General features: G+C 35.0%; 2 protein-coding genes across 4 annotated transcripts; one reads left to right on the top strand and one right to left on the bottom strand.

Annotated features, from left to right (window-relative positions):
• Window positions 1-462: 462 nt before the first annotated feature.
• LOC124833017 (2-oxoglutarate and iron-dependent oxygenase domain-containing protein CP2-like) lies at window positions 463-7,740 on the bottom strand. 3 transcript variants are annotated; one of them, XM_088113795.1, is made up of 9 exons: window positions 7,311-7,438; window positions 5,397-5,464; window positions 4,252-4,428; window positions 3,970-4,120; window positions 3,791-3,877; window positions 3,403-3,527; window positions 2,941-3,059; window positions 2,670-2,781; window positions 463-620 (listed from the first exon to the last, which is right to left on the bottom strand). In XM_088113795.1, exons 2-9 carry the CDS (start codon window positions 5,457-5,459, stop codon window positions 549-551), a joined length of 906 nt encoding a protein of 301 aa, XP_087969921.1. In that variant the 5' UTR covers window positions 5,460-5,464; window positions 7,311-7,438; the 3' UTR covers window positions 463-548. The 3 variants fall into 3 exon arrangements, with proteins under 3 accessions (XP_087969921.1, XP_047163334.2, XP_047163335.1); XM_047307378.2 differs by having other exon boundaries at window positions 465-620; window positions 5,397-5,444; window positions 7,311-7,740; XM_047307379.2 differs by lacking the exon at window positions 463-620 and adding an exon at window positions 1,076-1,493 and having other exon boundaries at window positions 5,397-5,444; window positions 7,311-7,737.
• A 561-nt stretch (window positions 7,741-8,301) lies between these two features.
• On the top strand, window positions 8,302-13,089 carry LOC148199855 (putative protein phosphatase 2C 8). Its single transcript, XM_088111916.1, has 10 exons — window positions 8,302-8,660; window positions 9,214-9,322; window positions 10,543-10,579; window positions 10,698-10,742; window positions 11,045-11,097; window positions 11,257-11,409; window positions 11,986-12,069; window positions 12,210-12,299; window positions 12,393-12,440; window positions 12,747-13,089. The coding sequence occupies exons 1-10, from the start codon at window positions 8,419-8,421 to the stop codon at window positions 12,855-12,857; spliced, it is 972 nt and encodes a 323-aa protein (XP_087968042.1). The 5' UTR covers window positions 8,302-8,418; the 3' UTR covers window positions 12,858-13,089.
• Window positions 13,090-14,248: the final 1,159 nt, after the last annotated feature.

Genomic DNA, 14,248 nt, shown 5'->3' with positions numbered 1-14,248 from the left:
AATGACGTTTTTTTCCGCTCACACGAGATCATCGATATTCGTTTGAATTATAACGAATAAAATAAAAATAAAGGAATAAAACAAATACTTTGGTTTGTTTTTTTTTTTTCTTAAAAAAAATACAAAATATTTTTCAACAAAATCTTACTCAAATTTGAAAAAATGACAAAACGAATCAATCTAATCTATTTTATTCTTGTTTCTCATTAATTCGTGAATCAAGTTGAATTGATAAAAAAACTAATAAAAAATTAATGATTAAAATTTAGTTTGTGAAACCCTTGTTTAGGTAAGCAAGGGAAATTTAGTTTGTCTCTGTGACATGTTTTAAGGTTATCTTTAAAGGTTTATTTACGAACACAGGAGGAGTATCTCAAGTAGAACTTTTCAGGGTATGCTTTGACTTATAACATCTAACACCTTGAAGGTTGATTTCACAATAAGGATATTCACACCTTCCCTCAGCATTCACTTTCATCTAGCATTTAAACAGAAGCCTTCATCATTAAGACACATGATGGTATCATCTTGTAGAGTATAAATTATTCTCATAATTTTCTTTGTATTCCACCCATCGTTGTCAAAGATTTTGTGTTTCCTCCATCTCCAAATCCACCACACTGCTGAATAAAAATCCTGATTATGCAAGGAATTATGATTTGAAACAATCACCACAATTTATTAAAACATTACTTGTCAGGAGACAAGGCAACAACATCAGAACTTCCTGTTTGCATGTGATATTCTCGTAATCGCATTCAAGATGAAGTTGTTTTTCAGATATTAGAGTCAACACCTTGATCCACAGAATATTATTTAGTTATAAGTTCTCTACCCTTTCTTATGTCCATAGAAAATTATTGATTAATGTCTATTCAATTGCATATTGTTTCCTTGTAGAAAATGTCGAGATTGTGATAACAGCCAGATTTGTTCTTCATGATAAATCACCTTATCATGATTTCAAAACTAAACAAAACATGTCTCCAAATAATAAATCACCTTTTTTAAAGCTAAAACAAACATGTTAAAATGCTAAGAACAACCTACCATTCATCCATGGCTCACCTTCAACTCTACCAAAAATTAATAAATAAATAAATAAAAGAACAGAAAATGCGGTTGTTACAGTAGCCAATGAACCTCAGAAAGAATTCAGTATACACTAATTACAGTCTACATCTACATTTCTGGACATGATTATGCGGTTTAACGCATTTAAAAAATGGCCTTTGAGCATTACGCCAGCCTACATAACAGCCAGCTCCTCTACACAAATAGGCATCCGCATCCCATAAACCGCACAGTTCTTAAGGAAAACTCCAAGGTTACTAAGAAAACTATCTAAGTACAGCAGCTATCTTGTACAGACACCTGGATCAGGAACCATAGCTTACTAGTATTAACAAATGATTGCAGGTATATCACTTTCACAATGATCCACCGAGTAAAACAGATTATGCAGTGGATTCACCTTCCCTCCTGAACAACTCCTGTAATATCATCAGATAAAAGTTATATCCTGCAATCTCAGCTATGTATTTTAAATTATACCGGACAAGGACAAACTTATGTCAGAAAAACATCTCATTGTAGAGCTATGAAATTGGAAAGTCCAATTTGCTTTAATCCTTAAACTCGAATATTTGACTAAACCCCGTGGTGAAGAAAGAACACGACTTTTACTTTAAGAATATGAATTCTAATTCAATTTTTCCCTTACATTCCTATATTTCAAGTTTTATACAGTTGACAGTTCCTCTGTATTTCAAGCAATCCTAAAGTATTATTCCTTTGGTAGCAGCTAGCAGGCTAGGAGCAATTTTCCAACAACACAAGATTAGAAGTCAAGTGCATTTGCGTGTGCTTATAACAGTGGCTACAGTAGGAGGGTCAATCATGTTTCTGGGGAGAGGAAATTTACACCCTTACAGATATATAAATTATACAATAAATAATTATTTATTTAGTTATCCTTTTCCCATTCTACCTCTCCCTTTCCCAATTTCTTTTTTCTTTTCTTCGTTTACCTCAACCTCACTGTTACAGCAGCCATAGGCCGCAGCACTCCCCTTTCCCCGTCCTTCCTTCTCACTTTGTTCCCCCTATTTTCTATTTCATGTAATTTCCAAGCATGCACACAACTCCTCTACACAAAAAAAAAAAAAACGCAACAACATTGACAAGCAATGCACGAACAAAGACATCCCGCACCTTCCTCCTCACTGCAACACAATCAAACACAAAAGTTGCTATGGCCAAAAAAAAGTTTCCCTTCCTGAATAAAAACAAAGAGGGTTGATCAATTGGCTAGTATACACGTTGAAAATCCCTAAAAGTCTGTGGCAACAAGGGAACCTAACGAACGCCTTGAAATTTTTTTTTGTGTAAGTGGGGTGATCTTGAATTATGTGCTATGATTATGATGGAACAGATCTGGATTGATTCGTGTTCACAGCTCAGGGGAGTGAACAGGAGAGAAGCAAATAAGGTACAGCAGCTTGGAAAAGCATCTGTAATTGAAAGTTCCTGACTCGTAACTCATGAAGAAGTGGCCACCCAAAAGATGAGATGGAAATGGGTAGAAAGGGAAAAAGAAAAAGACAACACAACCTGCATCTTCCCAGAATGTAAAGCACATGCCTGCAACATTCAAATTAAAGACTTACCAATTTGGTAGCAGCAATTGTTGAGCGTTGCCTTTCCTTTTTCTCACGACTGCACTCGCCACACCAGCTGGAGAAATCTTTTTGATACCGTTTCATCTCCCTAAAGACAGAACTACAACAACATGCAAACTTCAAACTTAATTTACTGAGGGAAAAAATGAACAGAAATCAGACATTGTGTGTTTTCTGAATCTAGTGATTACCAGAGCAATTTAATATGAAGCAAACAACTCACAATCATTAGACAAGCTGAAGGAAAAAGTGAAATCACCTTCTGCACCACAGAAGTAGGTTGACCCGATTGCCGGATGTTGTAGCTCTAGCACCATGGCGGTGCCGACCACGATGAAGCACAGCTCGTCCAGGAACATGAGAATAATCAAAGATCTCCTACTTTCAAATAATGGACCCCAAAAGAAAAGCGTACAACCATGAGAAGTAGCAAGAAGCAATGGTCCATAAATCTCGTTACAATAGTAAACATATAACACTAACTTTATTGAAACAGAATATTTGGATTTGCTTTCACTACATATGTTATATATACGGTCTCAAGCATTGTGGTGAGGTCAACTTGCATGTTGGCAAAGGTGTTAATGCTTCTTGCTGATTGAGGCATTACTAATTTAGAGAAAGTAGAGTAATAAACACTTACAGTTACAAAAGAAAATAGAAGGCATTGAATCTTCCTAACAACAATACAACTTGATGTTATTCAATCGCAGTGACTTACCTCTGAATGAGTTCCAGTATTTACATGTTTCTCACATCGTATGCCCCGGAAAAACAATTCCCCTCCAGAAAATTGCTTACCCAAACAAACATTCAAGGTTACTTCTGAGTCATCTACATGGAAACCTATAGATGCAAGAGACTCTTAATTGTAAAATACAAGAGGCATATTAACATCAGCAATATAGCCGTACTAAAAAGCATATCATATGAAAGCATCATCATCAAAATATTTGTGACCATAGTAAAGCAATTACGGTCTCTATCCAAGTTTTATTTGAATTTGAAGCTTCAAAAAAAGTATTAAATTGTCCAATTTGTTTATTCATTATATATTATGGACATGACCTATGGAATAATAAAACAAACACATCAATCAGAAATCTTACCCAAGTCAACATCTCTATCTTTACCATATTCAACAACAAAACCATGATGAGAATCCAGGGTTGCCCCACCAACTTCCGCAAATAAGACTGCATAACAAATAATTGAGTGACTTAACATGTCTTATGAGAATGAAAAGAATGTCAGACCACCATGAGATTGTAATGCAGTCTTCATTTACCTCTGGATAAAGGACGAATAAAACCTTCCATAAGCTTGTCAAGCATTGTTTCAAGTCCAAAGTCATCAAGAACAGCACCATATTTATTCATTGTATTGGGACGCATGATCCGAAACTTTGTTTCAGTCACCCACTTCTCAAAATTTTCAATCTAGGGAGATCACAATTAAATTTTAACATACACAAAACATAAGTATACACAACGTCATCTTTTTAATCTTCCAATTTAAAAGATAAGACACTGCTTATATCATAGGTAATGAAAGTAAAATGATTAGGTACCTCAGATAGCAATAACTCACAAAAGTTGGTCTGAAATATGTCAAATATAAAAATGCCAGGAGAGGGCTCAGACATTATACTTCTAAAGCTTTGCTCAGTATTATCATTAATTGCTCTCAGAAATGAGGGAACGAAGAATGTAGCAGGATTCACAGAGTACAACTCCCGATGCAGAGGCTGCAAATTGTGTTTAAGAAACTGTAAGATTTGCTAAGAAATATGAGAAAGGAAGGCCATGTTATCAAATTCTGAATTGCAGCATGAAGTGGCTGGCCCCAAACACATCACAGTGGGTAAGGAAGGCCGTCCAAGGATTAGAAACTCAATATGCAGAATTTATAGTATATACATAAAAATAAAAATATCAAAACTCAAATTCACACGCTAATTAAAAAAATGTGTAAAACAAGGGGAAAAGAATTGCAAACTACTGCAACTGAGAGATGCAGAAAGGGTAGCGAGTGTATGGTAGAGATTGAGTAAGCAAAGGGTCACTGGCAACAAATGGGTGACTGAAAATGCCAGAAATGGCTAGAAAAATCATTAGTGATCAATGAAAGCGAGATCATGGGATCAAGGCACGCAGAAGCTTGCTTACAAAATGAATAATGATTAGAGATAAACGTGAATTTCAAATTTTCTGATGGAAATGGCAAAACCACTATATAATCAGGGTTGGATGAGGTAAAAAAATAGGGATAACATGGGGCTTTACCCTCCTACATGAGAAAATAGTAGTGTAAACAACACTGAATGGACACAATTGTTTTAGCTGCAAAGTACAGAACAATGGGCATTACACAAAAGCATTGTGAACTGATATCTACAGCAGCTTCTAGCCATGAATCACCACTATTGAACATAATGTAGAATTTATAACCATGGCTCCGGGTTCTAATTTTGTGTATTCCAGGCCTGCTCATACTAACAGTAGTCTAAATCAGGAAATAGGATTCATAGCTAGATTTAGCCATAATGGTTTATTATATACAATTTTTTTTTTAAGAATTTACTTTATGAGAAACTCATTCTCTCTTCTTCTCAAAGTCTTACTGAAATAACTCTTTTAGGTTCAACATTAATTTCAGGCAAAAAGAAACAGCCAGAAGAACAGTCAAAAAAATGAAATTTTGGTTATTACATACCTGATAATTTTCTATTATCTTCTGTCTGTATTCTCTATGCTTTTGAGACTGCCAAAGTAACATAGGAACTATCATATAAAAAAATAAGAAGTAAAATAACAAAAAGACACAACGGTGTGATAATAATGATTAAGACAGATTATTTTTTCAGAAATGATTAATTATTTTTCAAAAGTTCTCTTAGACAGCATGCAAAAATATGCAATTATTTTTTAAAAATAAGGTGAAACAAATTTACTCTTATTTGCTTTTCTGATTTTCTTTGAGTTCAATCTTCTATTCATGCTGAAATCATGGACCTATTCATGCAGTTGATATTGCCTACGATAATGGTTGACATATCTTGTGGCTGTAGAGTGACTCGATGTTGGTTGTACAGGCTTTTCAGAACGATCATATTGTTGCTGTGCATCTTCTATCTAGATGGCATAATATGAAGCTTAAATGTAAAAATATGAGATTTCATGTTTCTCATATTTATATGGAAGGAATCATTGTGTTGATAAGCTTGCATGCTTTAGTATAAAAGAAAGATGTAATCAGTGGGAGGATGACATTCCAGATTTTCACAGATATTTTCAACCTTTCTATGGGTTTGCTCCTTGGGTAGGTTTAGTATAATCTCTATACTCTTTTGTACTTCTTTTCATTATTTATGTTATTTGAATATGTTGCAGATGATTGATGTAAAATAGGATGCCAACCTAGTTGGAATAAGAGTAAAAAGCAAATCCTGAATCAAAAGTGGAAATCAACGTTTAGGTACTGATCATAAGCTGTAACTTAAGTAAGAAAATGCCACAGTTAATCTAAGAATTGTAACATTCCCAAAACAGGTATTGGCATAAAAAAAATTAAAAAGTTAACTATAAAACACAGCTACATGCAATTTAAGTTCCCAAATGAGTATATGCACAACACAAGCATCACTTATATATGAATACTTGAGTCAGAACTCTAACCAATGTTATCAGACTCAGCCCATTGATCTCTCACTCCGGTCAAGGCATTGAGTGAATTACTTAAATAGCATGAATTGGTATAAATTCTATACTACACACACTGAAAAATCCCAATTCTTTAAAAATCTCCATACAAATACATGTGTGTGTGTGTGTGTGTATATATATATATATATATATATATATATAATATTTAAATAAGTCATCCAATACGGGAGCCCAAAAGAATGGAGAAAATTGGCTGTTGTGGGCTGGGTTGCTTATGAAACCACCCAAATCGACTAATGCACACTATCACTAAAGAAGAGAAAGAACATCCACCCGCAATTCTCTGTTTTATTCCTTCGTATAGAAGTAAACTTCTGGCAAGGAGGCACACCCCATTTCAGCAGGTATATTTTCCAAACATGACCACACAATTTATTGTGAACCAGCAAGTTACCAGTTTCCTCTGTTTAATTCTACAACGCCATTAAAGCTCAAATCTAACTTGCAAAGCAAACCAATCATGTCTGGTTTCAACTGGTCCTACCGGATAACACTTCCTCCAACCAAACCTGCTTGTAAGAGGGGCAGATGCCTCATTTTAGAGACAAATTAAATCACTTATATCATTCTACTTATTTTGGTTTTCCATATTATATCCTCCTTCAAAAGATTCAAACTTCGGTAAGTTACTTTGTGAGTAACAAGTACTTCCGCTAAACTCAACTTGGTTATGTTAACATAAATTAACAGCATACTCCTCATTCCTGTAACTAGCCTAACTTGACACACAAGTAACACAATTCCCGCAATTAACACTAAAAATCCCAATCCATCACCTCATTTAACTAAAGTTTATTCCATTTCCCAAACAAATAAACAAACATTTAAAAACCAATAACAACTTATAAATACACACAACTACTAACAGTGAAAAAAGATATCAGGGCCAAAATGAGAAACACACTCTGCTGCGTTCCCCAAGGGGTAGATACTTGAGCAGAATCTCGCGCATGAACTTGGCCTTATCGTCACGAGGCACGTTGAGCATGCTCGGAGGGAGGTACCTCTCCAAGGAGCTGAAGATGTTAGGGCTGAAATCCAACTGCAGGTCCTCGTAGCCATCTGGCTTGTGCTCCTTGTTAGGGTTCAGCCGCAGCCTCAGGCTCGCCGCCGCCACCATGCCGTTTCCGCCGACGCCCGACATGTCGCGGCGGTCGCTACCGTGGAGCGACATTCTCGGAGCGGGGTAAGTGAGTTAGACGGTGGTCATGCGGAAGAGTGGAGGGAAATTAGGGTTTCGTCGGAGAAGAAGCAAAATCGGAGTTGCAGATTAGGGTTTTGTTGAGTTGTGTCGAGGGAAGAAGATGAGAGAGTTAAGAGAACTGATTGGATTTATAAATGAATTAAGTAATGAATGAATATGGAAACATAAATGTCAGAATTATTTTCTTTTCGTCATGTTCGAATAAACACAAACAGCAAGAGATGCTAAAAAATAATATTTAGTTGTCCATTTGAGTTTAATAAAAATCTCATAAATATGTACACATTTCATTTATTTCACTTCTCAATAAAATTTAAAATGCTAATAATATGTAATAATAATGAAGTTTATGTAAAACTAGGTGAAAAAAATTACAGTAGAAACACTTATTTTCTCTTATAAAAACCTTACTAACCCTAGAATTTGATTTTATTTACTCACATACAGTTGAACAAAATCTAATAAATATGTATAGATTTCACTTGTCAATAAAATTTAAAATGATAGTAATATGTAATAATCATGAAGTTCATGTAAAACTAGGTGAAAAAAATTATAGTAGAAACGGTTATTTTTTCTTAGAAAAACCTTACTAAAGTAGATTAAATATTATATAAAAAATCAAAAGATAAATTTTATGCCACTAAATGAATAATATAAAAAGTCTTTCAAATAAAAGTAAAAATGCAATTAACTAGTTTATTGGAAAGAGTTGTAAATTGATTAACAGTAGTAGAAAGGAGAGTACTTGATTTCTAGGGTTTGAAGACCTTCCCCACTAGTTGTTGCAAAACAAGGGAAGAAGAAAATGAGCGAAAGCTCAGAGACCCAGAAGCGTGAATCTGCGGATTCAAGGGGCGAGAAGGATGGTGTTGCATCCAAGAAGCCAAAGATTGAGTCTTGTGCAAAGGGTTCCGATGATAATGGTGTAAAGGAGCCATCTTTTCTCATTGAAGCGGATGCCGCCGAAGACAAGGGCTCGAGGCTCACGATGGAGGATGCGTGGGTCGTCCTTCTCGATGCAAGTTTAGATTATCCTGGAAAATTGAGGTTCTTTTCTTCTTTTTTTTACTCTGATTTATTGTTATTATTATTATGGCTAAAGTTTGACAAATTCCATAAAGTTTATTTTTAAGAACCAGTTTCTTGATTTTTTAAAATAAAGGGCTATGTTTTGATTACTCTAAATGTAGGGCTTTCTTTTAGTTTGGAATTTCTTAACAATGTGAGCATATGCAATATGTTTGACTAAACTGTCAACCGTGCATTGTCACTCTGCTGTTTTCTTTCGTTAGATATATTATCAAATTCTTGTTTTACTTGGTTGTTGTTTATGTTAGTTCTTTCTTGGGTAGTTTGAGTGAAAGGATGCGTCAGTGGGAATGGCACATGATAAAACAACCATTTAAAGACTCTAGATACATTAAAATGATAGTTGAAGACCACCAAGTCCCTGTGAAAGTTATTTTTCTTGTTATATGAGTTTTTCATTGGTTGTGCTCGTCGGTTGTGACTGTGTTGATGGAAGAATTGCTATTCATGTAGTACTTGTGGACTTATTATGTACTTGATTTCTTGGTAACTCTGGCTGTTTGGTTTTCAGATGTGCACATTTTGCAATTTATGATGGACATGGAGGGCGGTTAGCTGCAGAATATGCTCAAAAGCATTTGCATAGGAATGTTCTTTCTGCAGGATTACCACGTGAGTTGGTGTGTTTACTTGGTCTAATTTTGTGTATACTTTATCAAATAGGCTCTTAAGACCCTGGCAAACTGACAAATCTATTGAAATTTATTGCTTGGTTTTGGTTTTTCTCTGTGCAGCCATTCTATCAGAGTGGTATTGTTTGGAACACAGATGTAAAGACAAATTTGAAATGTTAATGATTTATAATATGTTATCAATCTCAGATAGTGGTGTGAGGTGGCTGACCCCAAAAACGCTATAATTTTAAGATGTAGTGTGATGACTCTTAGTTTTTAATTTTGTATATAGATTGAATAATTTATTCCATTTATGTATAAATACTAAAAAAACTAGAAAAATACTTGGCATTACCATATTAGTTAATTGTAAAAGTTCACAGGTTTCAAGATAAAAACATACAAATAAATGATAAAAGTCAAGGGAACAAGCTAAATTGAAAGGCATATTCCTATTTCAAATTTGAAATACAAGACATCTTTAATATTAAATTAAAAGATGGGGTTGGCGTTGCACAAGGAAAAGAACTGAGGAGTCAGATGATTTGGAGTTTAGAATGGGGGTTCAAAGTAGAGAAAAGAATGGAATGTGAGTATAGCTGGAATAATGTCAGAGGTGAGGAGTGTTGTTAGTTGAACTGGGGTGGGGGGGGGGGGGGGGGGGGGCGGTGTTTACTGTATATCAAAGGTTGGGAAACTTCGAATTAGGGATTTTGAAATTACAAAAAATGGTGAAAACTCATCTTTTCCTTCCTAATGACACTGTTTTGAGGGCAAAATGAGTTTTCGAAAAGAGCCTCATTCAAGTGCCTAGCTTCAAGATTGCAGCTGCAACTAAAAATGCTCCACATTTCAAAACCGAGGTTGCCTATGGCTGCTCCTCACTACTACACTACTATAATTTACTTTAATAACTTTGATTGAGAATTAATCTTTTCCTTCCGAAAAAAAAAGGGTAAGTAGGATATTGTAAGTCTTGAATCTTGTCTGTTAAGAAAATAGTCTAAAGTGTCCCCTCGGTTGATTGAAGCATGAGTCGCAATTAAGCTAATAAGGAATAATTAGCTTGATTTACAGATGATGATCTGATCATTCCAAAAGAATTTTTGTGTCCTCTAGTGATATTTGTTTAAAAATGTAAACAATTTTGTTTTTTTATCTACTTTTATCTGTTTCATTATTTTAAGTATTTTCCTTGTTTTCTTTCCTTTTTGTGTATATTTCAGTATGATGCAAAGGCAACTAAACGATCTATTCTGAATGGTAAGCTCTTCGGTGATGATGTCCCTATTGCTTTCCTCCTTTTGTTAGTTGCCTTTTTAAATATTCTAGGTTTCTTTGCCATAATAAGTTGTCATACGGTATTTTTATTCTGATTTAGGTTTCCTAAAAACTGATGAGTCTCTTCTTCAAGAAAGTGCTGAAGGTAAAGTTTCTGATTCAATTCTTTAAAATTTTGTTGACATTCTGTCATACAAATGCTAAATCTAGTGTAAGCTTAGTTTATATAAGTGGATTAATCTTGTTTTTAATTCAATTTCAAAGTTTACTGGTTTCAAATGCCCATCTAATTTTCCTTTATGTGCTTTGGCAACAATGTACCACAATGCATTGTCATTTGCACCTTTTATTCTGATTTTAGCATTGCTGTTATCGATTCCTGTACTAATAATGATGTGATATTCTGAAGTGATTCATATCTTGCTGATGCTTAGTCACTGTTTTCAGGAGGATGGCAGGATGGGGCTACAGCCGTATGTGTTTGGGTATTGGGACAAAGAGTAAGTTTCCTGTTATTAGTCACTAGTTGTTTATACTGCTTCTTTCTGATGCTTACTGTAAATAGACATCATAGGCAGTGTAGTTATGGATATTTTTTTGAGCAATCTTGCAACAAAATTGTCAAAATTGATATGCTTTTCCCTTTTGATATTTGTTAGGTTGCAGTTGCTCATATAGGAGATGCCAAGGCAGTATTAGCTCGGTCAACTGATGGATCACAAAATCCAGATGGTGTCCAGGCGCTGAAGGCCATTGTTCTGACTAGAGAACACAAACCTATCTTCCCACTGGAGCGTACACGCATTCAGAAGGCATGAAATTCCTCAATAATGATTGATTATATCACCAGAGTTATTTGATACTTAGTATGAAGTTAGCAAATAAGACCCTGACTCCTTCCTGTCATACACTGAAGTTGCCATCATTACCACTTCTTTTATGGAGCTTTCAACTGCACGCTTCCTAACATACTTCTTCACTCACTATTGAGCAAAAGTGGAACTGTAGAGATTAAGTTAAAAGCACTGGTATTATGATTAGTTGTGCTGACAATTTTTTACCCCAACTATTTGAGTGCATGGTGGATTGGGATTATTTATGGGAACACAATCTTGTTTTTTTCTTTTCCCCAAAACTCTTTCAAGATGGACAAGAAAGTGCATTTATTTATTCAAAATTCACTAATCCATGACAACTTAAATTACTCAATATACAAGGACCAGTTCTAACTAGTAGGGTACCCCTTTGGAATTGTTGTTTGAAGTATCAGTAGTGATTGAATCATTCACTTGTTGCATTTCATTTTAGTTTAGAATCATTGGGTTGAGAGTGAACTTTTATCTACAAATATTTGATTCATTTTATTGTATGATATTTTCTACTTACAGTCAGGGGGTTTTGTGAGCTCAGATGGACGATTATTAGGGCGTCTTGAAGTTTCTAGAGCTTTTGGAGATCGCCAGTTTAAAAAGGTTTGCCTCATATTCAAAGCTAGTCATTATTTTTGTTAGTAATCTATGGATGGCTTCTTTATAGCTTCAACTAGACCAGTAAAGAAGTGCATTTATTGGCCCAAATATGTTTGTAATCTTGAGGAGAATTGTGTTTGCAGGTAGGTCTTGTTGCAAGCCCAGATGTCTATACTTTTGAAGTTACAAATACTGAGCATTTCATCATTCTTGGCTGTGATGGCTTGTGGGGGGTATGTCTCTTTGTTTCCCCTTGACTTTCCTTTACTCATTTTACTGGGTTAGAAGTTGCTTCTGAGATGAATATGGCACATTGTTTGTGGCAGGTATTTGGTCCCAGCGATGCTGTTGATTTTGTTCAGAAGTTATTGTATGTAAGTGCTTGTTATATCTTTTTCTATCTTGCAACTTGAAAAGAGGTGTACAATTGTTCCAACACCAATGAGTGGTGGAAAGGAAAATAATGAATCCGTTAGTGAATGAAATGTGAACAGGAAAGGAGAAAAATCTCCATTCCAGGGTCTTCTCTTTTACTAAGTTCGAGCCCTTTTTAGTTTTACAATCAAGCGACCTGCATACTGCATAATTCGTAAATAGGCTCACCACATTTTCTTTTTATGTTCTTTCACTTATTGAGGATGCTGTCTTACGTTAGAAAAAATTGAATTGAACCTTTGTAGGAGGGGCTACCTGTTGCCACCGTGTGCCGTCGTCTTGTAAGGGAGGCTGTCCGTGAGCGTCGCTGTAAAGATAACTGCACTGCCATTATTATTGTATTTAAGCACAAATAATCCATGGCACGATCCCCATGTGTTGTACCAGCTGCTATGCATTTTGTCTTCGGATGCTGCTTTCAAAAGCAATGTAAAATATGTGAATTTCTTCTTCCCACTGCAAACAAATGGTGGCACTAAATGCATACCAACTAGTTTATCACTCTTGAAACTGGTTGTTGTTATTGTAATACATGTTGAAGTGTAGTGAAGATCATTTTGCTGCAAAAGCATCTTTGATTTCAGTTCATTACTTCTACAGCTCTGCTACCCATCGTGCTCATTCGACCTTGATAGTATGGGGATAATAAAGGTAAACAGAGTCCTTAGAATCAAGTTCTTATTTGAATAATGAGTGATATTAGTTAAGAACTCAATGTCATCTTTTCGTGATAGAGACAAAAAAGTAGTGCATGCCATGCAAATTCCCCTTGAAATTATTGTTTATTTTTAAAATGAGTAGGACATAAACATTAATTTGATCACAAATTGAATAAGTTTTGTTTTGGACATGCCATATGCTTTTGCTAATTGAAATTTGATCCTGATAAGAAGTTATGTCAGTCGCTCAGTTTTTGTTCAAGTTAGTTACACTGTCTAATTAAAACGACAAGTTTGCTGACATTCGAGTAATTGCTGAGAAGTTTCCAATTTGAAAATAAAAACTTTAAATTTAATGGAACTGATTGACTCTACCAACCCTTATCACCACTATCTGTGCAAAAGAACACTAGAATTGAATGCAGAAAAGATGGTCTTGCTTTCTACGAAGGAGTAGTTTGAAGACTCATGGAAGGTGAATTGGTTTGGAAGGATTGACAATTTGGCATTTGGCAGAGACATAATGCAATAATATATTAAAGTATGCAATCACAACAAATTACGAACTTTGCTACCAACGAACAACATATTAGTTAGTGATTTTATAATTTCAGTGAACAAATCTTGTTGCCTCACCTATACGGCGTGGCAGATACATGATGTATCATCAACAATTGGCCTCTCAATCCCGAATATTCTCTCATCAATTACATGTTTCTTCAATTTCTTTTTCCTTTTCTGATTGACACTTTTATGAACCAGTCTACCTTAGGTTCATGAATAAGTACATGCAGTCAATAATGTTCCTTCCTCCCATGATCTAGTTGCTGCAATGATTAAGATATTATTTTTTATTCAACTGAGTACCTACCACTGAAGAACTCTGAGAAAGCTCACTGAAAGTTCTCATAAAGAAAAAGAAAAAGGGTGGAGTACCTCGTAAGGATTGAACCCACACATTTTCTATCATGTTTCACAACACTGAATTCTCTCAAGGTTAGCCATGATATTGAACTTAGAATGAACATAATATGTAGTTTCATTCTTTAAAGAACCGTATTTCATTTAACAACTTCATGAATATATCA

This window comes from Vigna umbellata, chromosome 4, assembly GCF_029865625.1.
Source record: "Vigna umbellata cultivar VRB3 chromosome 4, Vumbellata_1.0, whole genome shotgun sequence".
NCBI lineage: Eukaryota > Viridiplantae > Streptophyta > Magnoliopsida > Fabales > Fabaceae > Vigna > Vigna umbellata.
Note: the sequence above shows the minus strand (reverse complement) of the source record. Positions and strands in the feature narration are given on the sequence as shown.